General features: G+C 33.7%; 1 protein-coding gene across 2 annotated transcripts in view; it reads left to right on the top strand.

Annotated features, from left to right (window-relative positions):
• Positions 1–24427, top strand: part of LOC144967802 (peroxisomal acyl-coenzyme A oxidase 3-like) — a 27180-nt gene extending 2753 nt beyond the window's left edge. Inside the window, exons 1-17 of one of the 2 annotated variants that reach the window (XM_078905454.1) lie at positions 1213–1378; positions 6694–6913; positions 8616–8846; positions 9646–9720; positions 10554–10643; positions 11459–11602; positions 12264–12352; positions 12842–12938; positions 14138–14317; positions 14970–15092; positions 16333–16453; positions 16811–16933; positions 17912–18022; positions 19632–19786; positions 20727–20871; positions 22356–22510; positions 23754–24427. In XM_078905454.1, coding sequence (XP_078761580.1) covers positions 6710–6913; positions 8616–8846; positions 9646–9720; positions 10554–10643; positions 11459–11602; positions 12264–12352; positions 12842–12938; positions 14138–14317; positions 14970–15092; positions 16333–16453; positions 16811–16933; positions 17912–18022; positions 19632–19786; positions 20727–20871; positions 22356–22510; positions 23754–23867 — 2157 coding nt within the window. In that variant the 5' untranslated portion in view covers positions 1213–1378; positions 6694–6709 and the 3' untranslated portion in view covers positions 23868–24427. Of the gene's footprint in view, positions 1–1212; positions 1379–6693; positions 6914–8615; positions 8847–9645; positions 9721–10553; positions 10644–11458; positions 11603–12263; positions 12353–12841; positions 12939–14137; positions 14318–14969; positions 15093–16332; positions 16454–16810; positions 16934–17911; positions 18023–19631; positions 19787–20726; positions 20872–22355; positions 22511–23753 lie in introns of those variants that run through there. The other variant, XM_078905455.1, reaches the window with a different exon arrangement.
• The last annotated feature ends 1063 nt before the right edge of the window (positions 24428–25490 follow it).

Raw genomic sequence — 25490 nt, 5'->3', positions numbered from 1 at the left:
TTTGTTTGTTTGTTTGTTTTTATTTTGTTTTTGTTTTTGCGTTTTGTTTTTGTTTTGGGGGTCGTGAATTTCCTTGTTCTGGAGACAATTCCATAAAATGATTAGAAAGATCTGGGGCCGGGGGGGGGGGGGGGGGGAGGTTATAGCAGTCTTAGAGAAAAAAAGGATGAGAGAGAGGCACAGAGAGAGAGGGAGAGAGAGAGAGAGAGAGAGAGAGAGAGAGAGAGAGAGAGAGAGAGAGAGAGATTATCTAAAACAGATTTAAAGGTTGTGAGAGAGAATGACAAAGGAAGAAAGGCCCTTTTCGAAGGCGAATAGATAAGGTAGTGAGAATTTCTAGGGATGGAGATAGATAGATGGTTAGATAGATAGATAGATAGATAGATAGATAGATAGATAGATAGATAGATAGATAGATAGATAGATAGATAGATAGATAGATAGATAGATTGATATATAGATAGATAGATAGATAGATAGATAGATAGATAGATAGATAGATAGATAGATAGATAGATAGATAGATAGATAGATATATATATATATATATATATATATATATATATATATATATATAATGTAAATTTTCACTCACATTTTTTGCCGAGACGACTCGTTTCTGTGTTTTTCCTTTAATTCACACTTCTTCAGTCGGCATAATCCATTCTGTCAGACCACCATTATCGAGCACTTTCGTACCTACAAGTACCCACCAACACTCATATATATATATATATATATATATATATATATATATATATATATATATATATATATATATATATATATAATCATTACATCTCTGTTGTCACCGTTAAGTTTATCATCACTAGCATCACTATTTATTACCATAATCATCATCAACATCATCATCATCCTCATCGTCGTCGTCATCATCATCATCATCATCATAATCATAAACATCATCAGCAGTAACTGAAGCAACAATATCATCACAAACCCCTTTACCAATACTGCCAGCATGAATATAAAAATCACTATGTACTACTATCACAAAAAAAAAAATCATAGTCAGCGAACGAAGATTTGTCCCCGTTATCCGATTTTGACATTTGATACATGAAAGGGAAAGATTTTCATAAATTTCGGTTTTAATATTCATACATTTTTGCTAACTTGGCACGTCGTGTATGTAGTAACTTCCAAGGGTAGACAACTCCCCGCTGTTTCCACCGGATTGTTTATCTAACCATTGTCACCGATGTCAAAGTTCATGTTGACTTCATTCGCTTACGACAAGATCGTTGTACTTTGAACACTCTCTAGTTATAGTCGTGCCTACTTTAAGATTTCAGATCAAACTATCTATAACTTGTATTTTGTTTTTCGGACGAAAGAAGTTCATCTTTCAAAAGTGGTGAGGGTTAATTAACTATCTAGACAACTGCAAATTATAATTATAAATAAGATACAAAAAATTAGATGTGGCTTAGACTTTACATATTAAACATGTATCTAGAGTCTAGAGGTCTTTACTTTTATTATTAACTTTATTTATTATAAATTTGATAATGGGGCTACCTATTAAATAATGTATAAGAGTACGACGGAATAACAATAAGACCAGCCGATGTTTTAAAGCTTATTTCTAGTAATCTTCTCTTTATAAAAATTTAAAAAATGACAGAGAGTCGGGCCTTACACTTACACTATCTATCTATGGTGTCTCGAGTACTTTGATTTGGTAAAAAATTCAAATTGGATTGAGCTCAATGAAACCTATATCATTATAAAAATGCTTTTCAACACGATTCTAATGATACCAGAATTGTGAAAATCAGATACGCAGAAGAAAAGTTATGTTAGTTTAAAGGCTGAAAAATGGTCTTCTATTTGCCGTTGTTATTTACTGACGGACTTTGTGACCTGAAACTGTTGCATTTCCGGTAGTAACCACCATTTGGATTTCAAAACTAGCCTAAAATGCCCGCTAAGATTTGAGTAAGGATTTTGCTGGAACGAATTTCATGGATGCGGTATACAGCTTTGCCCTGAATTTAATTTAATAAAAAAGTCAAGATGTTAAATAAACGTGCCATCATGAAATTTAGATTTACCAATTTCTATTTTTTTAATTATCCAAAGCTAAATTACACCCTGTTTTATCCGTTCTCAAAATATATACTAAATTGTCATTGATTTTAAAATAAACTACACCAAACAATAGAGTAATTCCTCCTGAAGAAAATAAGACATAAATCATTAAAATCCATCCATAAACAAAAAATCTATGGAAATTTTACTGAGACCCATCTCTCAAAAGTCCAAAAAATCGGGTCACAGCCACTGGGCCATTTATCAGTCCCTGCTGGAGGACCAAATGGACGTTTACCAAAGTACTTACATTACAACCCTAACAAAATAAAGAACGAAGCGCTTAATCGCAGTAGTACTGTGAATAGAGGGGCCACAGTGGAACCACTATTCACAGTAGAAGCGCTCTCCCATCTCTGAAATTTAGTTTTTGTCCCCTCACTGAACACAACACTGGCGTAGAGGCTCCTACCCTTCCGCTTTTCGCGGAATCATTCTGCTTAATTTGTCTACATCCCGCGATTCCGCTTTCAAGGCAAAAATTCCGCTTTTCAATCAAGAAAAATAATTTTAAAATGTTAGCTATGGTTTATTTCGTCATCATCTTCTATGGTCAATCAACACACATTTTGTGTGTCTGAATATTCCCCTCATAGTCTGTGCAGTTGATGCCAGATAATAATATATTTTAGGGAGGGGGGGGGGGGGAAGTCAATTACCGAAGTATTATTATTATTGTTGGCTCCACAATGAGAGGTAAATGACCTACCAATCGGTAGTATTATTGAGTAGGCCTCTTTCCCTATTTAATTTTAGCCCTGTGTATTTGTGTGTGTGTGTGTGTGTGTGTGTGTGTGTGTGTGTGTGTGTGTGTGTGCATGCGCCGGCACGCGCATTGGTTTGATTAGGTGTGTGTTGGGAGGGGGGTCCAGACAAGGTTAAATAAATCCAGCCATTTAATGATTTGCTCTGAGACTGCCAGGGCCTGTGTCCTCTATTATTATTTGACCCCCTTTTTAGTCTTTAAACTATTTGCAGTTTTGTAAACATTTTATATTGTATCATTTGAGGACTTTGGATTGTCTATTACATTATCTGCAGCAAATCATGTCGTAGTTAATATTAGTAAGTTGATTCCGCTTTTTTGTCTCAAATTCCGCTTTTTATGTACTATGATTCCGTTTTGGGGCTATTGGGGGTAGGAGCCTCTGCTGGCGTGTTGTCGATTGGCTTGAAGTTGAATGAGTGTGTTAGTTTGAGAAGGAAAGAAAAGGAGGGATGATTGAAACATTAAGTGTGATTGAGAATTTAGATTTTGAACGTTTCTCTACCGCCACATCATCATCATTACCACCACTACCACAGCACCACATCGTTATCAAAACTACAGCAACCGCCACCACCTTTACATCACCATCCTCCTCCTCGTCATCATCACTACCACTGCCACTACTACAACAACTATCACATCATCATTTTTATGACTACTACCACAGCTACCACATCGTTATCAAAACTACAGCAACCACCACCACCATTACATCATCATCATTATCCTTATAGTCATCATCATACTACCACTACTACATCATCACCACCACCACATCAACACCACCATCACTACACAACAACAGACACATCGTCATCGTCAACGAAACTCAAATTAATAGTAAAAGTCATTTTTTTACAAATTAATTTTTTAAAAATAATTTTAAAATAAGAATAATAGTAATGTAGTTTATTTATGTTTTGCACACAATAAAGCTCTAAGCTCGTAGGCTACTACTGCAAATACTGAACGAACCCGCATATGCAGTACTACTGCAAATACCTAACTGAAATGAATGAATATCTACTCCTTCTACTGCAAATAATGAATGCTAACACTAAGATCTACTATTCGCAGTATTACTGCGAATAATGAATACGGCCGCAATCTACTATTCGCAGTACTACTGCGAATAGAGGTGGCCAATAAATAAATGAGTAACTAACAAAAGATTTTAGATTGTAGAGAGAGGTGGTGGCGGTGGTAGTGGTATGGAAGTAAGGGAATAACTTCCATATACAGGCACCACTGATGGAAACCACCCAAGTATGAAAAGAGGGATTCTTTTGATGAGGTGAGTTAAGTTGGGGCTTGTTTTTTGTGGGGGGGGGGGGGGGGAAAGAAAGAAGTGAAAAAAGTACTTTTCTTGACACATCCCATGGCATTGGTTAAGGAGCGAGGTCCCTGCCACCATCTTGCTTTGTTTACACAGAGACAATGGCCAGATGGTTTAAAAAGTGTTCCAAGACAACCAATTCTTTCTAGCAACCAAAATGTAACCAAATTATAAATGTGCCATATTGATGATCCAGAAAAAGAAAATAATAATAATAGAGCCTAATTAATAAAAATAATTTTTAAATCTTACCTTAAGCCTTAAACCCAATACTACCAGGGCGCCAGGCGAAGAAGATTGTGAAATTTTTATTTTTAAAAAATCTTACCTTAAACCCCATGTGTACTTATTTGCATATATACTCGTTGTTTAAACTTGATACCAGTATGACATGAAGGAGATTATGGTAAAAAAAAATAATAATATAATTTGTAAAAATATTTTAAAGGGAGAGAGAGAGGGGGAGTTTTAGTTTAGTTTCATTTGGATTTTTTTCAAACTATGAACTCTCTCTCTCTCTCTCTCTCTCTCTCTCTCTCTCTCTCTCTCTCTCTCTCTCTCTCTATATATATATATATATATATATTATATATATATATATATATATAATATATATATATATATATATATATATATATATATATATAATAATATATATATATATATTTTTATTTAGTATTAATATTTATTATATTTACATATACTAGATAATATATATATTATATACTATATAATTATCAAAATCTTTTCATATATTATATTAATATATATAATCATATGAATATATTAAAAATTATATTTATTATTATTATAATATATATATATACTCATACATACTATATACTATATATATATATATATATATGAATATAATTATGGATATGTAAGATGGATATTGGACTCATGATACTAGTGGCTATTGATGATATTATGATGCTATGTAAAATACTGAAAGATGTGCAGTGTATATGATGGAAAGATATTAGATCAATGAAATAATTAAAAATAAGCCTTTTTTTCCATTGGATAAATATCACTTAACTCCAGGTGAGCAACATATCTACTAGTAGTAATTTAAGTGGCACCTGGAAGTGGAATAAAGTTCAGGATATGAAGAGTGGCAATTCGGACTCGAGTCTGAATAGTCTCCTGTGGCTATTCGGACTCAAACTTCAATGTGCATGTACAAACACTGGGGGACACAGTGTGGGCAGTGGGTGGAACTGATAAAGAAATAGAAGAAGAGGTCAGAAGAAATGTCAGAATATTTAATTTTTTAAAATAATAATTTTGTCCTGATTGGACATCTTGTTATGTTGTTAGATAAGCTGTTCAGAAAGACCACAGTTACTTTGATTTACTTTTTTTCCTTTTGAAGATTTTTACTCTTTTCTTTTCAATTTCTAACTGGACTTCCAATTGATCTATTAATGTTTGTCTTTCTCGTCAAATAAAATGGTTTAGACTACCTGTTGATAGTTACTATAATCGTTATTTTGATTTGCATCAATTTTATGTAATTATCACTAATTAAAATAAATTATTTTTAAAAAACAGAAAGAAAAAAGCCATACTGCCACTACTGAATGCGAATAATCTGTTGATGCACAAGCGCATTGGAATTTGAGGCTGAATAATCATATAAGACTGTTCAGACTCAAGTCCAAATTTCCGCAGCCTTCAGGATAATAAAGCCAATGCAGAGCAAGTTGATTAGTATGGCACTTTGATAAAATTTTCAAACTTAAATCACCTTAATTTGACCAAATCATTTGGATGAGACTTGAAATAACACTTAAATTAATACCTTATTTATTTCTCTACGATAAACGATTTCAGAGATATTGACATTTTTCTGTTGTAGTATTTAGTCAATTATATGGGGAGTGTCTAGAGCCACGTAATTACGTGCACACCAAACAAGTTTTGCTATTGGCACGCAATTGCTATGAGAGTTCATAAAGGCTACAGTACTGCCGATTGAGCAGGCAATAACCTGACCCCACAGTTTTATCCATTATTAAAATGTAAAAATATGCATCAGGATTAGTAAATGTACATGCAATGAAGAGCAAAATGTGTAAAACTATGCATATTACTCATTCCAAAAAAAAAATAAAACGCATGCTCCTTCTCATGAGGGATTTGGATGTTCTATTCCCAGATCCGAGCAGAATAATTGGAAAAGTCGTATGACATGTAACATCAGACCGGTCCCCAGGACATATCCAATTGATTGCTTCAGTCTCTTGAAGATGAAAGAAGGAAGAGGTTAATTGAGGCCACTGAATGCCTTCACATCTCACAATCCAGCCATTAAGTTTGGCAACTAATCATTGACAAAGATATTGAATCCTGACCTGCAAATTATAATGCTTAAATATTTTTGATTCATGGTAAAACTATTGCTCTTACAATTCTAGTCTACAAGTTATGTTATTTCCTTTCATTGCCTTTCTTATATTTTACCCAGAGCTTTTTCATCAACCATGGCGCCAGAACCAAACAAAACAAATAACCTAATAGATGCTCTCTCACATAACAAGACCACAACTGGTGAACCAAGCATTGAGAATCTACATTTTTTAAAAGATTTCCCACCTTGTCCCCTCGATGTATACAGAAAACAAGCGTCTTTTAATTGGAAACAAATGGCGTTGTTTCTTGATGGGGAATCTTTATTGGCTTATAAGGTAAACAAGGAAGTGAGATGTACAAAAAAGTAATGTTTTATAATGCATTTCCACTGTTTCGTTGTGTTCTCTAGGTTTCAGAATGTTTATCTGTCATGCTAAGTGGGTCCAAATTTTCATTCCATGCAGGACGTTACCCACTTAGCACCATTTTAATACTCTCACTATTACAGTATTTGTCATTAGTTAAGTACTTATTCACACTTGAGTCACTTGTGTTGCTCCAAGAGCAATTTGACCCATGGAATCTTAGGCCCTTCTTTCCTGTTTCTGTAGCTTGAAAAGCATTTAAGAATTACTAGAGTTACACCCGTTTAATGAGTTGCAATTCTATTACAGGATACATTTTTATCCCATATGTGATCCATCGTCTTAAACAGTATTATCTAAGGATCAACCAGATGCCAAAAAGTATCATTAACCCTCTCCTTACCAACCATAGGAAAATTGTCACATTCCTTATGATACAGTCAACATTTTTCTCATTCAGATTTCTTTTGTACATCAGAAAAAAAAATTTTTAAACTATTTGTTATAGTTATAAAAAAGTTAACTCTTTGTTTTAGACCTCATTTTGGTAAAAATAAAATGCGTAAAGCAAGAACTTGATGCTTTTGTGTTTGAGTGGAAAAAAAATCTTTTTGGGTTGGTTGGGTGTGAAGTTTAGGGGAAACTCCTGAAAATGGCCGGTAAGGAGAGGGTTAAATTTAGAATAAACAGAAATGTGAACTTACATGTTTTTTTGTCACTTTAAGAAGCTGTATTCATTTTATAAGATAAAATAGATAAACTGAACCAGACTTGTATAGTATTTACTATGAATCATTTTTAGCATTTAAACCATTCCAACATAATACCTGTATAAGGCTGTGAGTGATATATTCAATGCAGCCACCCAATCTGTCATGTTTTTTAATGAGGCCACTTGTTTCTAGCTAGTTTGTTCCAAGCACATAAAAAAAGACTTAAAGGAGAAGATAGGTTTTACGAGATTAACCCACCGTCTCAAAATGGTATTATATTACATTTATCCTGAAGCTTGAATACACAATCAAAATCACTGTACTCACAACAACAAACTTGGTCATTTATATAGTGTAATGTCCACTAAACTTGCTCAAAGTGCTTTACAGGGAGTCCTTAGGCAACAGCAGCACTTAGCATGTAGGTTATTACATGACGCCTCTTAGGCTATATTACAATTTTTTCAACAGAGACAATGCCTGAGTACAGTGAGAGAATATGATTAGATAGCGTTTTCCAAGGACTCAACTATGCGCCACTCAGAGCGGGTCTCGAAACCTGTCATACCACAAGACTACACAGCCACACATTTTATCTCTTTGCAGGTCATTAAATGACACTCATTATTTTTTATGAAGAAAATTAATCTCACGTGTGTAATTTTCATTATTTAGACTTAATATTAGATTTTCAGTATCTTGTACACACCAACATTATCCTGTGTTAAGGAGGGTTTGTGTTGACATGGTTATTTCTTTGAAAGTGACCATATCCAAATCTCTCCATAGTATGAACGAAAGGATTTTTCTTTGTTTTTTTGTTTCATTTTTTTTTTTGGGGGGGGGAGGGGGGGGAGTTGGGTTTTTTTTTGTTTGTTTATTTGTTTGGTTTGATATTTGTATGATTTTTTAAAAAGTATAAATTCTACAATATTATTATATTTTCTCTTTTGAATTAGTACAAGATCATCAGAACTATGGAAAATGACCCAATTTTTGCAAGGAATCTGTCAACTCCATCAATAGCAGAGCAGCGGGAACTCAATTTCAAAAGAGCTCAAAGACTGACTGGATACAATTTGCTTACTGAGGATGAAATTTTCGACAACCCAAGGAAATACCAGATCTTCAATGACACTGTTGGCATGTACGATTGGGCCTTAAGCACTAAACTTGTATTGAATCGGGAGGTAGGTAACAAATTCAGTGTGAAAGTAACAACAAAAATGAAAATAAAAGAGCCTGTGTTCTTGTGTACGTTTTTGATAATAAGATAAGATAAGATGTACTTTATTGATCCTGAATGGAAATTATCATAATATTACACATCATTCATCGTTATATTAGCACAAATTTATACACTGTCTTGAACTAATTGATGAAAATACGTAGCTAATTAAAAGCAAAATAAACATCAAATATAATAAAATAAAATAAAATATTCATAAGATATACAGCAGCTACAAGCACATGTCAACAACTCTGCTATGGATGCAGTGGCTCGACGGCTGAGTAGTACAGTGTCATGTCTTATCACAAAAGTCAAGAGATGTTCAGTGTGGTTTGTGACCAGATGGGTGACAATTGTTGCAGAAAATTCTGGTCCCTATGTTTTTTCATTGAGTAAGGCACTTTACACACATTACCCCACTCAACTCGAATGTGAATGATACCTAGCTTTAGGCAGTGATGGATATTGTAAGAGTATTAGTACAAAAAAGGATGCCTAAGACGCAATCAGTGGTGGGAATAAGTGAAACATTGTGAAGCACATTGAACATGGTTAATCTGTGGAAATGTGCTGTGTAAATGTATTTACATATTTATATATTCAATTGGATATATCCGGGATATTGTATCACCGGAATTGAGTTGCTTTTTTTTCTTTTCTTGTGCGTTTGTAACAACTGCTGTTGGTTCATTTTTTCAATTTTAAGATTTATTTATCAACCTATTATTGTAACTGAAACCTATGTCTCTTTTCTACAGATGTTCCAGTCAACTGTACAAAACAATGGATCCACAAGACACTCCGACATTATAGAAGCTAATAAAAATCATGAGGTGGGTCAATTAAAAAGAAGAAAAAAACAACAAAAACATAAAACTTAAGCTTTTATATTGTACAATATTCGCTTAATGTGCTCAAAGCATTTTACAAAGGTTACCAAGCCAACAGCAGAACTTAATGCTCAGGATGCTGCATGACAGAGACAACGCTTTTACCAGCCAGGTACTCAAGTTGCAATAAAAGAATGTGAGTAAAGAACTTTTTCCAAGGACTCAACTTTATATGGCCACAGCCTGGACTCAAACTACAAGACAATAAAATCACATCATCATTGTATATCAAACTGTTCATTTCAACTCTATTATAGTTGTTTTATAATATCTATGCCTATGACATTTCTTTTCATATCCAATCATCAACCAACTTACTTGAGCTGTAACTGTATTCAGTGCTTAGACCATCTGTTGTTGTTCTCCACTCGTCTCCTTCCATATGCTGCTTTCCTTGGTGGGGTCAATAAATTCAGCTTATGAAGTAGGATGATCCACTCTTCTATTTACCTCCTATATGCAATATTATGCCATTTTAAAAATATTAATGTTATTTATTATACCGATTTTACATTTCATATGTAGCATTTTTACAATTCCAGAGACACGGATAGTTTTCTCTTAGGTCTATTTTTGCAGAAATGACCCAATACTTTGGCTCCCTTCTCGTTTCCAAGAAAATACATCCTTATTTGCCCTTGCATTGTGCTCTGTCATTGGCTATTTCTTGGTCACCTTTCACTGCTCTTTGACATTCCAGTTATAATTTAAAGAAAGTTTTGTTTTGGCATTGCATGCTTGATTTAAAATAATCATTATCATTCTCTCTCGTGTAGAATTTTGGATGCTTCATATTGACAGAACTCAGTCATGGCAGTAACACAAAAAACATGAGGACAACTGCTACATTCGACTCAAAAACACAGGTATTTTTCTTGCCATTGAGCTTTCTGAGTAAATGGTATGATGCGTTTTTAATACATTAGCAAGAATACAGAATTTCTTTCAAATATATATTTTTATTTTTTTTCATGATTAATGCGGAGATTACTGCTGACATATCCATTTTCACCAATAGACCAGTAACAGAAATGCGACTTGGGCTTCAAGGAAATCAAGAGATGCAGTGATCTTTTGATGAACACGATTAGACGTGATGTCAGATCATGTAAAACTTGAACCCTTCCTGAAAGTATTTAAAACCTGTTTGTTTGGAATCTTTGTGGTTATTAAGCTTACATTGAAATCTTTAATTTATATAAGTTGTGGTATGCCCTATACAAATGATGTATATTATTATTATTATTATTATTATTATTATTATTATTATTATTATTATTATTATTATTATTATTATTATTATTATATTATATTAACTATAAATGTTGATGTCTAGTGCGTTGTTACAAAACTTGCAAAAGGGAAAGAATAGAAATTGAATGTAAGATGCCTTATCAAGGCAAATTCTTAAAAAAACAACAGATGTTTAAAAAAAAGAAAAGAAGAAGAAGGAGAAGAAAAGAAAAAACGAAAAATAATCATGTATCATGACATTTAGAAATATGTTTTATAGTAGAGTGATTTTAATCAGGTTGAAAAGATGGATCACTCTGCTTGATGTGATGCAGATATGAAGTGCTTCGTTTGGTTTGGGTTTGTTTTTTTCTTGGACACCATAACAGTTGATCAACTTACCTAACTTTTGCTGGTATATTTCGTGTTTCAATTTTCTTCCATCTAGCAATTTGTGATCAACACTCCCGACTTTGAAGCCACAAAAATATGGGTAGGCAATCTTGGGAAACAGGCAACCCACGGAGTTGTGTATGCTCAGCTTTACACAGAGGATGGCCAGTGCCATGGTTTACATTCTTTTGTCGTTCAGGTAGGCCCTACCTTCATTTTACTGATTTTGATCAATGGCAATTAGGTATGATTTTTGTTAACAACATAAATTTAATGCAACTAATTCGCAGCTATTTTGGTGGATGTCTTTTTTTTTTAATGTCTGCTTTATTTTGTTTTTGTTGGTTTGTTTTCTTTTTTTTTGTCATGTTGTTGAGTGTTTTTTTTTTTCTCTTTTGGTTGTAATCTTTCTTTTCTTTTTTTTTAAAATGATTTTTGTGTGTGTGTGTGTGTGTGTGTGTGTGTGTGTGTGTGTGTGTGTGTGTGTGTGAATTTGTGAGTTCAACCAAATTAGAGTAGGAAATATTTCTTCATACAATTACTTAACTCTCTCCTTACCAGCCATTTCAGGATTTTCCCCAAAACTTCACACCCAACTAATACAAAAATAGATTTTTTATCAATCAAACACAATAGCAGTAAGTTCTTGCGATAAATCATTTCTTTAGCAAAACATGCCCTACAACACACTGTTCATTTTCTTTAAATATTATGATGTACAAGAGAAATTTGAAATAAGAAAGATGTTGGTAAGGAGAGGGTTAATGTATGATTTTGTGTGTTTGTATGTGATTGAGATGATTTACCCTTTGTTCTATATATGGTTGGTTTAACAGTTTCATTATTTTGTTTTATCCTAGGTGCGTGACACAAGAACGTTGATGGCCATGCCTGGGGTGATGGTAGGAGACATGGGGGAGAAAATCGGACTCAATGGACTGGATAATGGGTAGGGGTGGACACTACTCTACCTGGCATTAGAAAATGAGAGAAAGACTGGGATAGAGGGAGGGGGGGGGTCCAGAGAGCAGGAGAGAGGAAGCAAGAGAATGAAGAGGGTTGGGAGGAGTAGAAAGTATGAGATAGAGAGGGAGAGAGAGAGTATATTAACAATGCATGATTATTAACATATATCTCACTTTTACACTATCAGACATCCACACACCTCACTCCCGGTATTCAATCTAGTATCAAGTCGAATCACTAAATTATGAAGTTTGAGTTGTTAAATCAGGCTCTTATTGAGGAGAATTAATATTATGTCAAATACAACAAGCGACTCAGATATTGTTGTTCTTATTACTTCGATTTCAATTTCAATCTGCCGGATTGTCTGTTCACCCAAAAACAAAATCAGATTGAGACCTGAGATCACATTTGTATTTTTTTTTATTTATTTATTTTTTTTTTGTAATGAATCATTTTAACCATCCTCTAGATTTGTGGCTTTTAATCAAGTAAGAATTCCAAGAGAGAATTTACTACAAAAATTTGGAGATGTGACCCCAGATGGCAAATACAAGACACCATTCAAGGTAGCCAATCTGTTGTGAATTAATGGAACTGATATTATTAATAGTAATGACACACAAAAAAAAATATTAATAATAATGATAATAATAATAATAATAATAATAATAATAATAATAATAATAATATAATAATAATAATAATAATAATAATAATAATAATAATAATATAATAATAAATATAATATAACAATAATAATAATAATAATTATAATACCTGAGGGAATGGAACCAGACTGCCCGGGACTGGCTGACTCACTGGCGCGAAAAGATATGATGATGATTATAATAGTAAAGATAATAATATTGCTAATGATAATGATAATAATAATAATAATAATAATGATGATGATGATGATGATGATAAGAATAATAATAATATATTCATGATAACAAAGAAGAGGAGGAAGAATAAGAAGCAGGAGGAGAAGAGGAGACCTTTATTAGTTTCGTAAAGGCAAATTTTCATCAGATTGCACTTATTTCAATATTAAAACACTGCAAGAAACAAGAAATCTAAGACAGTACACACTGATGAATCCACTACTTTTGGGATCTATTATATTTCTCCTGTTTAAATAAAGCCATTTTGTCTGTGGGGGGTTAGATAACTGTCTTTCAGGAGCATCATAAAAACGAATACCCCTCGGGAATGAATTCCCTCACCGGTCAGAAAAGGGTGATTTTTATTATTTTTGTACCTATTTCACATTTAATAGGCAATCATAAGCTCTGATCAATTCTTAATCTATTATTTTTAAATAATCTTATAATGTTTCTTTTCCTTGCTTCTGATATGATCAAAAAGTATCTCAATTGTGATTAAAGAAAAGCAAACCTTATGCCTGTATATTGTATTCAGCAGTACAAAGACTCTTCTTAAGTTGTTTTATATGTCAGAATTCTTGATCACTTACGTATTTCTGTGATCTTCCGTGGGATATGGTACATGTCTATCCTAGCAGTCTTTTTTTTTTTTAGCTTTAGTTGCTTTAGGTTTATGCCAGTCTTCTACGTGTCTGTCTGGAGGTGTCCTTGTGATTAAACACTTCTTGGATGGCTTTATCTTCTTATGTCCATGCTGTTCCAACCCAATCTTTGTCTGATTGTGCTAATCACATATAAAGAGTTAAAACTTTGATTATATTAAGTTGTATTAAGTTCATAAAGTTGATGATTTTTGGTTGTTTTTATTTTCCGAACAGGATCCTAACAAAAGATTTGGAGCTGCTCTAGGAGCATTGTCTGGAGGGCGTGTGGGAATCACCACCATCTGCAGCACCAACCTGAAACTGGCCCTCACCATTGCCATTCGATACTCTGGTGCCCGTAAACAATTTGGACCTGGCGAAGAGGAAATCCCTGTTATTGAGTATCAGTTACAGGTATTGATGTTTTGCTGGCGCATGCACTTATATGACCCTGCCCCCCCCCCCCAACCCCCCCCCCCCACACACACACACACTACCACCACCACACATACACACACATACATATATGATCCCATCTACTTGAGCTTTACTCAAATGTAAATCTTGGTTTAACTGCCATTACATTATAAGCAGATCAGTGTGATTCTGTATTATGGTTAAATCAAGTTTTTGTCAGACCTACTGAGCTGTGTATGACACTTTACCCTAAATGATTGGGACACTGTTCTTACAAAGTGGTTCTTATCACTTGAATTTCAAGTTTTTCCATTTTAATAAAAAGCTCACACCCCCGCCCCACCCCATACACACACACACACATAACTTTCAAGAAATCTCAGACTAGCTGTGGAGATACTTTGCTTCGATCTACATCTGTTCCTGGCTTGAACTAGTCTCTTTGTCATCTTTTTTCCTCAGAGCTTTTAATTGTCTATGATTGTTAGACTATCTTGTTATTTTTCTTTCTTTTTTTTTTAAATAACAATAAATGACATTAAGTTGTTGCAAGTGTCATAACGCTCCTAAAATCAAACAAAACCGATCAGACAATCCTCGAATATAAACATAAACAAATTATCTCTAATTTTTTATTTTCATGTACCAGCAATGGCGATTGTTCCCCTACCTGGCAGCAGTTTATGCCTTGGATCTGTTTGGTTCCTCATTTTTTAACGATTTTGTGATTGTCAGACTTGGCATGATGATGGGGGACAATAGCCAAAGACAGGTGAGTTGTTTCACTCAAAGGTCAGGGGTTCTCTTGAAGAACCCCCCCATTTGTATTGGGTCAGGGGGAGCGGAGGGGGCTAAAGGCCGAAACCATGTATTTAGTCAAACTCTTGGTCTATTGTTTATATATTTCTCATCAGTATCGTGATCTTAGGTAGACTAAGCTCACAGTTTGATGGAGCCAGTTATACCTCAAAGTGTATTTTTTATCAGGTTATATGATTAAAGATGACAGCTTTTCTGACATATTTTATTATACTCAGAAGAGATAAAAACGCACCAGCTAATAAAGCCATGTAAAATAAGTTCCATTCCACCTTTGACACAAGAAGTCATTTCTGAGGGTTTTGGAGTTTGTTATTTTTGTTTTGTTATTTGAGGGTTATGTTTTTTTTTTGTTTTTTAAACATGGTTTGGCCTTAATATCTTTAACAGCTGACATAGGACAAAATGAATGAGTATGGAGCAAAAAAATCATGTAGGAAATAAGTATGTCAGGTAATCACACATGATGTAATCTTAGACTAATGTCTGCTGGTCACCTTGGATCATCATCATCATCATTGCCTTTTTCACCCTGGGTCAGGGTATAGGCCACAGACAAACAGTTTCCATCCTTCTCTATCCTGAGCTAACTTTTTTATCTCGTTCCATGTAAATTCTGTCATTGCAGAAACTCTTTGATCACCCAAGCTAAAAAAAGGACGTCTATGTACAGCTATGTGGTCTTGTGGTAGACAATTGCTTTTGCTGAAGGTCCTGGGTTTCGAGCCTTGCTCCGTGCATAGTTGAGTCCTTGAAAAAGGCTCTTTACTCACATTCTCTCATCATACTCAGGTGTAAAATGAGTACTGGCCATTAAAAAAATTGTAATATTGCCTAACAGGCGTCATGTCTAGTTCTATATGTTACGTGTTGCAGTTGGTCAGGGACCCTTTGTAAAGCGCTTTGAGCATGTTTAGTGGATAATGCGCTATATAAAAGTTCACAGGGTTTTTTGGGGGTTTTTTTTATTTTTTTATTTCACACTCTGATATGTCTTATCTTGTTTTACAGTGGTGAACTGGCCATTAAGTATCAGATGTGTCGTAGAGCTCTGAAATACCTAAGAAATTGTTTCCAAGGGCTTGAGAAATAAAAACTTGATCCTTCATTCAATAGGATTTTGTTGTTTTATTTGTTTTGTTTTGTTTTTTTTGGGGGGGTTTATAATTTGTTCTCTAATTTGTTGCCTATAGGCAGATATGAGCAAGGAGATCCACGCCTTGTCCTGTGCCAGCAAGCCTCTTTCTGGTTGGTTGACAAGGGATGCTATTCAAGAATGCCGTGAGGCTTGTGGGGGTCACGGCTATTTCAAAGGTAATTTCTTTTGCTTCAGTAAATATTTATTTCCTTTCACAAACCTATCATAAGTCTATGGCAGTCTTCAAATTATTGATGATGCTTATGATGATGATTACAATATTAATAATGATGACAATAATAATGGTAATAATAATAATAATAATAATAATAATAATAATAATAATAATATTAACAATAATGGTGATGATAATAATCTAATAACATCATTAAACTTCTAGAAAATGCATTTGTTGAATATACCAGGACAAAAATAAATATTCCATAAATAATAAAACTATGGAGAAGTATTATACAAATGCAATATATTTGTCTTTATCATAATGAACTGTGTATTTGTCTTTTCTGATTCAGTTAATCGCCTAGGTGCTTTACGCAATGACCATGACCCCAACATGACCTATGAGGGAGATAACAATGTCATCTTGCAACAGACCAGCAACTATTTATTGTCATTCTTGGAACAGATAGACGCAGGTTGGTTTCAGATTACTCTCACCGTTGCGAATAGTTATTTGTAAAAGAAATACTTTTGCCATATAGTACAGGACAAATGCATTCTTAATTTTTATGGCATCCGAACCAGATCACAAAATGTACCAACCAACCATTGAGGGTATTCAAACAATGTGTAGTAAAACTAATAAATAGAGGTGCACAAATGAGTCACTAAAATGGAGATAAATATAAAGGGAGTAAATCTGACTCATGAATGAACAACACAAAACAAACGACGTTTCGGCCCTTGGCCTTTATCAAGTAAACACTGAATACATATATATTTATATATTTTATATATATATATATATATATATAATATATATATATATATATTAGATTGTCATAATAATATATATATAGATAGATATATAATATATATGTATTCTGTGTTTACTTGATAAAGGCCAAGGGCCGAAACGTCGTTTGTTTTGTGTTGTTCATTCATGAGTCAGATTACTCCCTTTATCTTTATCTCCAAACATTGTGTACTTTGCCAGCATCATATTTGCTCTATAGAAATATAGCACAAGAGAGGTGCAATTGAGAAAATTGCTATGGATTAGATTAATGAGGTTAATGCGCCTAGTACAGATGATACAATATATTTCAATAGCCAAGCAACAAGAAACAAGCAAAGTTGAGCCTAGTTAGCTACTGAATGAGTAAAAGTGATGTGAGAACTTTGGCACTGAACTTTTAAAGTTCTTTTCAAGTATTCGTCAGCTGTGTATGGTCACTTTTTGTATGCAATGGTGTTGTAAGAGTAATAATACATAAAGGACAATTAAATGGGGGTTTTTTGGGGGTTTTTTTATATTTCCCCTCTAGAGCATTGGGAAGTACGGTCACATTATGGAGATTATTTTCAACCCTGAGACATTGATTGTAAGAGTACTTGCATTATATGTGAAATTAAAATTAAGTAAAACATCTAACTTTTATCTGTTACTACAGGAGAGAAAGTCAACAGCCCACTAGGCTCAGTGGATTTCCTGGCCAATCTTCCTTCTCTACTCAAGACTAAATTTAACGCCAAGACAATATCAGACTGCAAAGACCCGAGAGGTAAAGTAAACGATGGTGTTCCATTCAATCAAAAAAAGATGAATGTTTGGACTCATAGTGTGTCCTCTTTTTTTTTTCTCTTGAACGAAGATAGACTAAAGACTTTCAAGGATCAGTTTGCAAATAAAGCAGAAAATCTTTAAGGTGAATGAGAAAAGAAGTTAAAGCAGTTTATTATATACTGAAAACATCTTAAAAACTCAAATTAAATTAATTTGATAAGCAATATATTAAAAAATATCAGCCAATGATAATTACTTTCAAAGTGCCTAAAAGCGCCTGACATGTGTAAAATGAGCCTTTTTATACATGTTATGATATGCAAAAATCCAGTCATATTTAAAAACGATCTACTGACCATAAAAATATGAAACCCAAAGATATGGTTTGGTAATTTATTCACCAAAATCACACCAAAGTTAGACATGTTTTGCTTGATACATCTGAATTTTGTCTTCTGTAACCAGAAAATGCTTTGCTTACTTTCAATAATGAAAAACAACCACAGTTTTCTCAGCATTCGTTTTCAATAAAAACATGTTTGTAAACCAAAATCATTTAAAAAAATTATGTAATCAATATTAAAAATATTATTATTTTATTATTATTATTATTATTATTCATTTATCTAATATTATTTCATATATTATTATTATTATTATTATATTATTACATTATCTTTCATACCGATTGGTTCATACCGATTTGCAAGACCTTTTTTTCGTATTTACCGATTTCCCGATTTACTTGCCGATCGTACCGATTTCCCGATCTGCATGCGATCGTACCGATTTCACCAAGTGACCAAGGGCCCGCAGCCCTCCACCCTCTCTTTTACGTTTACTTTGTGCTTTACGTTGCACGTTAAAATTTTCAAGTCTCGTGAACTTTGACCCGTCCCTGCGATACCTCGATAGATCACATGACGTAGCGAGCCTCTTTGTGATGCCCTCACACAGATAGAAAACACACTTGGCGCGTTATTTAGTTTTCATTTCCTTTGTGAAGCGACAGCGAGCTGTACTGGTAAACCACAGTGGTCCCTGGCTTCTGACTCGTTACCAAGTGCCACCATCTTTAAATAAGTTAGTAGTCTGATTGCCAGATTGGCGTTGTGCGTACCATTTTGGGTGTTGGGGAAAAATAAGGGGGGGGAGGGGGATAATTGGATAATTTTACGTCTCATACTGATTTTTTTCCCCAGATACTGATTTTTTTACAATGTCATACTGATTTCCTTTTTCGTGAAGTGGCAGGTCTGATTATTATTATTATTATTATTATTATTATTATTATTATTATTATTATTATTATTATTATTATTATTATTATTATTATATTATTATTATTATTATATTATTATTATATTACTATTATTATTATTATTATTATTATTATTATTATTATTATTATTATTATTATTATTATTATTATTTATTATTATTATCATCAACATTATTATTGTTGTTGTTATTATTACAATTATAATTTTTTCTTAATCATTGTAATTAATTACAATTTGAAATCGTGTCTACTCCCAATTTTTACTTACAGTTTGATTAGAAGGTTGTTAATCTTAAGAGGCTTTTTTAATCCAATTTGTCTACAGTGTCATTGCATGCCTACAAATGGCTAGTGGGTTACCTCCTGAAAGCATCTGCCAATCGCTTACAGGAACAGAGCCAGACAGGGAAAGATCCATTCATGGCAAGAAACGACAGCCAAGTTTACTATTGTCGATCTCTTGCCCTTGCATATATTGAGGTATTAATCACAATTTATTTGGGGCAAGGAGGGATCTGTCTAGTTTGGATAGGATTTTGTCACCTCTTTATCCATTGGACAGTAATTGAGTAACTGAGTCTATTCATTTGATACTTATAATTGTCCTTGAGTTGGATATATTGTAAATGCCATGGCGCCTTGAGTTTTTTCACGTGGGGAGAGGCAGTCGGATGTCATCATGCATTTTTGTGTGAGAGATGATGGCTTTTAAAACTTGTAAACAATCTGAATGAAAGTGAAAATGAAACCAGCTGAGTACCTCTGAGTACCCCCCGCCGTGGGTGCTGTGAAAGGCAAAGTAACTGACTTTAAGTTGGGTTATATGAATAGACTGCTGCCAGTACCTCTGTACATCTATTGCTTTCTTGAATTATTCCCCTTTGTTCTATTTTTATCTCAGGCACGTATCTGTGACTTATGAGTGTAGGGGGTACTGAACCATCTAGCTGCACCATGCCACAAGCATGATTTACCCTTTTAAATAAAACTAAAGTAATCTTTTGGATAAAAGAATGGAAAAAACTTTGAATTTTTCAGCTTTATAAGAGACAATGGCAGTTGAGTCATTGGTTAAACAAATGCCTAATATGGAAAAAATATTAATATATTGCTTTGATCTGCATTGAATCACCTAACAGCAATTGATTATTTGGATTTAGCATACGATCAGATGGAAAGTACTCTGCTGCGATCATCCAGACCAAACATTCAGATTTTTCTCTTAAGATCTTGATCGTTTTTTTCTGATAATACATATTTCATTTGTTTATCTAGTGGTTGCTGATATTGGATGAATCCAAAACGTCTTGTATTGTTGAATACTCTTTTCAAAACTGTCATTTTTTATTCTTTTATTTTCCATATTTGACTTTACTCATTTGTTGAAATTTAAGTGTGACCGGACATAACTCTTCCTCAGCACACTGTTCTTGAAAGATTTGTGAAGTACACCCGTGAGAAAGATGACGAACCCACCCCCAAATCATTGCAACCTGTTCTGGACAGATTGTGTGCTCTGTATGGCTTGTGGAGTATAGAAAAGCATCTGGCCACTCTCTACCAAGGTTGGTAAACACTCACCATCAGCATTGCTACACCTTGTTGTATATAGTGTAAATCTATGGTTTTTATTACCATGTTTCATGCACATTTCAATGTTAATATCTCCTGAGAGAAAACATTCGTTTAATAATAATAATGATGATAAACATTTATACCATGCATCTACCCCTAAAATGAACAGAGGGCTCTGAGCGCATTTACCGTTTCATTAGATGACACAAGCAGCTTTTTCATGCACTAGTACAATATTTTTGAACAAAAAGATGTTGCTTTGATACCTGGAAGATATTTGAATTTTATGTATGTCTACAATAGGTCTGGGAAAATTAGTGTAAAATGCCTTTCTTAATGGATTACCACGAGGTGCCTTTACAGGGAAATAATAAATAAACATAGAGCTGACACCATTGCATCATAGTGACAAGTCCCCACCCCATTGTCACATAAATTGATCTATTTTACCACCTGGCCAGTCACCTGTCTTTTTAGATGAATTAAAGTATATAAAGCTTTAGAAAGTAATCAATTCTTACTGTCCATTTCAATAATAAGAAATAATAATAGTGCACATTTTTAAAATGCAAATTCCTCGCTATATAATGCAGGCTCTCGGTGCATTACAATGACATGTACATATATTAAAAATATCAATACACCCATGCACAGCATGACTCCACTCACAAACACTTACACATGCATGCACACGCACACACACACATACACACACACAATCACAAAATAATATGTCATGTATCATTCATTGGAGTAGCTGCTCACCGAAACATGACCGAAAAAGATGAGTTTTCAGTTTCTTTTTGAATGTTTCAAGGGCTGTTGATTCTCTTATTTTTAAAGGCAATTTATTCCAAATTCTAGGGCTGGACCAAGCAAAGCTTTTCTCCCCGGCTTTGTCTAGTTTTAGGGATCTTTAGAGTTTTTGAATCGGAAAAGGAACGAAGACATCTTTGCGATTCATATATCTCAATGAGCTCTGTCAGATAAGAAAGGGCGCTGTTATCTAGACATTTAAAAATTAGTGTTGCTACTTTATATTCTATGCATTCTCTCACAGGCAGCCAGTGTAAGTCCACAGTCAACAGGATAAAGTCTGGCTACATTGACCTAATAGTTCTGAAAGATATCTTTATTTAATTGCCATTATATCCTCTCTCACTCTCTCACTCACTCAATCCTCTCCGGGCCTGCTGGCTTTTGATGCGATGCAAGGGATATCCACCTGGTCCTGTGAGCAGCTATTCTTGGGGTCATCTCGAGAGACAGACCTCTCTGTTGTAGGTCCCTCTCTACGGTATGTCTCTGTCTCCTTGGGGCGGCCTTGCTTCCTCTTTCCTTGGGGTGTCCATCGCAATGCTTTTTTATCAGTGTTTCATCAGGTTTGCGACAGACATGCCCTAACCATTGCCATCTCTCCTCCCCTTTATTTAATTTGCCATTTAGCCTCTCTATTTCTTTCCAACCCTCTTAGGTGGTTACGTGTCAGGGGGAGATCCTCCTCGTCTCATCCGTGAGACCATTCTACAACTGTGCACAGAACTCAAGCCAGACGCAATTTCATTAATTGATGCCATGGCTCCCCCAGATTTCATTCTCGACTCTCCAATTGGATCGTCAGATGGAGAGGTAAGACTTTGTATAGCACAACATCCACTATATTTGCTCAAAGCACTTTACATGGGGATCCAAGCCAACAGCAACAATTGACATTTAGAAAGAGAAATTACATGTTTAAGGCGTTATTACAAATTTATTTTGATAGAGACAAAGCTGTTACTAGTCTGTAAATCATATTACACCTGAGTACTTTGAGAGAGTAAAGAGTCTTGTCTAAAGACTCAACTCCACAGTTGGACTCGGATTGGTTACCTACAGATCAGAAGCCAAGTGTTGTACCAAAAGACCGCAAAGTGTCACATATGTCAATAAATAAATTTGATTGTATCTGACAATTTCATCTCTATCCAATTGCTGGTTATTTAGAGAAATTATGAAATTCAGTGCTTGTGTGTTCATTTTGCCTTTTTGTGTGTGTGTGTGTGTGTGTGTGTGTGTGTGTTTTGTCATCAGTGAAGTCTTGAAAGCTCAGTTGGTAAACCATTCGCCTCACAAACAAAGGAACAGGTATTGGTTACTTGCTTGGTTGACTCCTCTATTTTAGCCAGAATTGATTGGGTAATGGCTTTTTGGGGTTAGCCTAATGATTATAATTATAAGTATTAAATAAAATTTGCAATCCAATCCTGGACTTAAAGGATGTCTCAAATTTTTCTTAGTAGTGTCAAGGCAATTTTCATGATACAAAGATCAATAAATGCTATGAAACTTGGTTGCAATGAGCACGAATGCAATGAGACCTACGATTTATCTATGGTAAACATTCCTCCTGTCTTTTTTTGTTTTTCTAATTCACCTAAATTTTAGCATTAACCTTTCAGCGAAAACTCACTTTTGTTCTCAATGACCGTGTTTTTCCGTACTTTAGTTCCATTATGACATGAATATAATTAGGATGTTGCCTGTTGTCTTGAATGCTGAAAAATACTAGAAAAAGGCTTAATGAAAAACAATTCTCAAGCTCTTCTTTTACAAAGTCTCCTTTAATAAATAACACTTCTTTTCTTATTTTGTCAAGAGGTATCAGGCATTAGCACTTGATGTATAGCATATTATTTCTGACTTGTCAAACTTTTTAAATTATTTTTTTAATGAGGGAATTAGGTTGTTTTTATTTTTAGTTTGTTTGTTTGTTTGTTTTGTTTTGATTTTATATAAATATTATTTTAATCCAATGGTCTTTTCAAATTCAATCATGATCAAACTAGTCATCAATATAGATAAAAAAGAAATTATTTTTCTGTTTCTCTAGATCTACAAAAACCTTTACGGAGCCATGATCCAAGGAAATGCTGCCTTAGAACGTGCGAAATATTGGAAAGAAGCCGTCACTCCTCCTCCCCAATTGGAACATGCCAAATTGTAACGATCACAATCACAATGGATAAAAAATATTTGTAACCTGATGATGAAGAGTTATTTATATTTATCTTGAAAAGGTCACAGAACATATTAGAAAACATAAAATACTGAGTTTTTTTTTTTATGAACCCAAAATACACCAATATTTATATTTATAAGATAATGCTTTTTTATAATAGCATTGTTTGTTTTTGTTGAGCTATTTTTAGGAATTGTGGGGATTCTTTTTGATTTTGATTTTTTTTTTCTTTTTTTTTTTTAGGTGTTTTGTTGTTTGTTTGGTTTTTTTTCGTTTATTTTTTATTGTTGTTTTGTTTTTGGGGGGGAGGTATTTTATAGGATGGGGGATTTTTTATTGATTTTTCTAATAAGTGTTTTTTTCCTATAGAATATATTTTTTATTTTATTTTTTAAAGACGTGGGCAGATTATTCCCAGGTAAGCAATTGTTTTCTTTACTTTAGTCATGAAATGTACCAACAACAAATTTGTTTGTTTTTATTTACTCATTGTGAACAATTAACAATGTAAGATTTAGGACTAGTCAAAATAGTAATATATATATATATATATATATATATATATATATATATATATATATATATATATATATATATATATATATATATATATATATATATATATATATATATATATATATAAACGACAGGGGTAAATTACCATTCAACAAACAATTAATGCTTTTCATTTTGAATTAATGTATATGCCTTTAACTTTCATTATGTAAAAATGAAAAAACTTCAGTGAGCTCAGAACAGATGGCCATATTAGTGTTAGTAAAATCAAAATGAGACAGTGCTACTGATATTCTATGCACTCTTCATTGGCTCTTAGTTAAAGTCCAAATTTAATACAAAATTGCTATTTTTTGTTTTAATGTTTTCGATGGAACTGCCCCGTATATATATTTTTAGAAAATTATCCCATACGAGCCAACAAGAATGTTAAAATGCAGGATCTTTAACTGCTATCAATGCATAAAACAAAATTTTAATCTGTCAGTAATAGATGGTTTGTCAAATCCGGGCCAACTGTTTGAAAATGTCTTCCTTTCTCTGTCCCGTTCTCAAGCAGTGCTATGGTTTTCAAGAAACATCTGAAGTCATTTTTGTTATCAAAGTATTCATTATAGTTAATTGTCATGGTTTAATATTTTTGTTTCTTCACCGTTGAATTTAAAACAAGACAATTGTGACCGTCCCCTGGATTATGTATTGGTGTATTGTAAGACAAAACTTCCAGAATATTTTGCTTTTTAGGTGAACTGTATACTCTTGTACTCAAAGAGTGGAAAATTCCTGGTCCGAGAATCATAGCATGTTACTGGAGTATGGCCACTGGTGTCATGTATTTTTTTATGAGGGAAGATATTTTTCTTCATAAATCTCCGTTATATATCTTATGTTTATATGCTAATATATATAATGTATGATTAGATATGTATTGTGAGGGTAATAAAAATGTATTTTTATTTTTTGCACATTTCTTCTATCGTCTACTCCTGTTCTCCCTTTGATCTAAACCCATCATCTTAATTTTCCTGTGTTGCAAGTGCCGCTTAACCTCTAAAAGTAAACAAGCAAACAAACAGCCCTGTCCTCTTTTGA

The sequence above is a fragment of the Berghia stephanieae genome, chromosome 3, assembly GCF_034508935.2.
Source record: "Berghia stephanieae isolate SIO BIC M18660-M18661 chromosome 3, UCSD_Bste_1.3, whole genome shotgun sequence".
NCBI lineage: Eukaryota > Metazoa > Mollusca > Gastropoda > Nudibranchia > Aeolidiidae > Berghia > Berghia stephanieae.
Note: the sequence above shows the minus strand (reverse complement) of the source record. Positions and strands in the feature narration are given on the sequence as shown.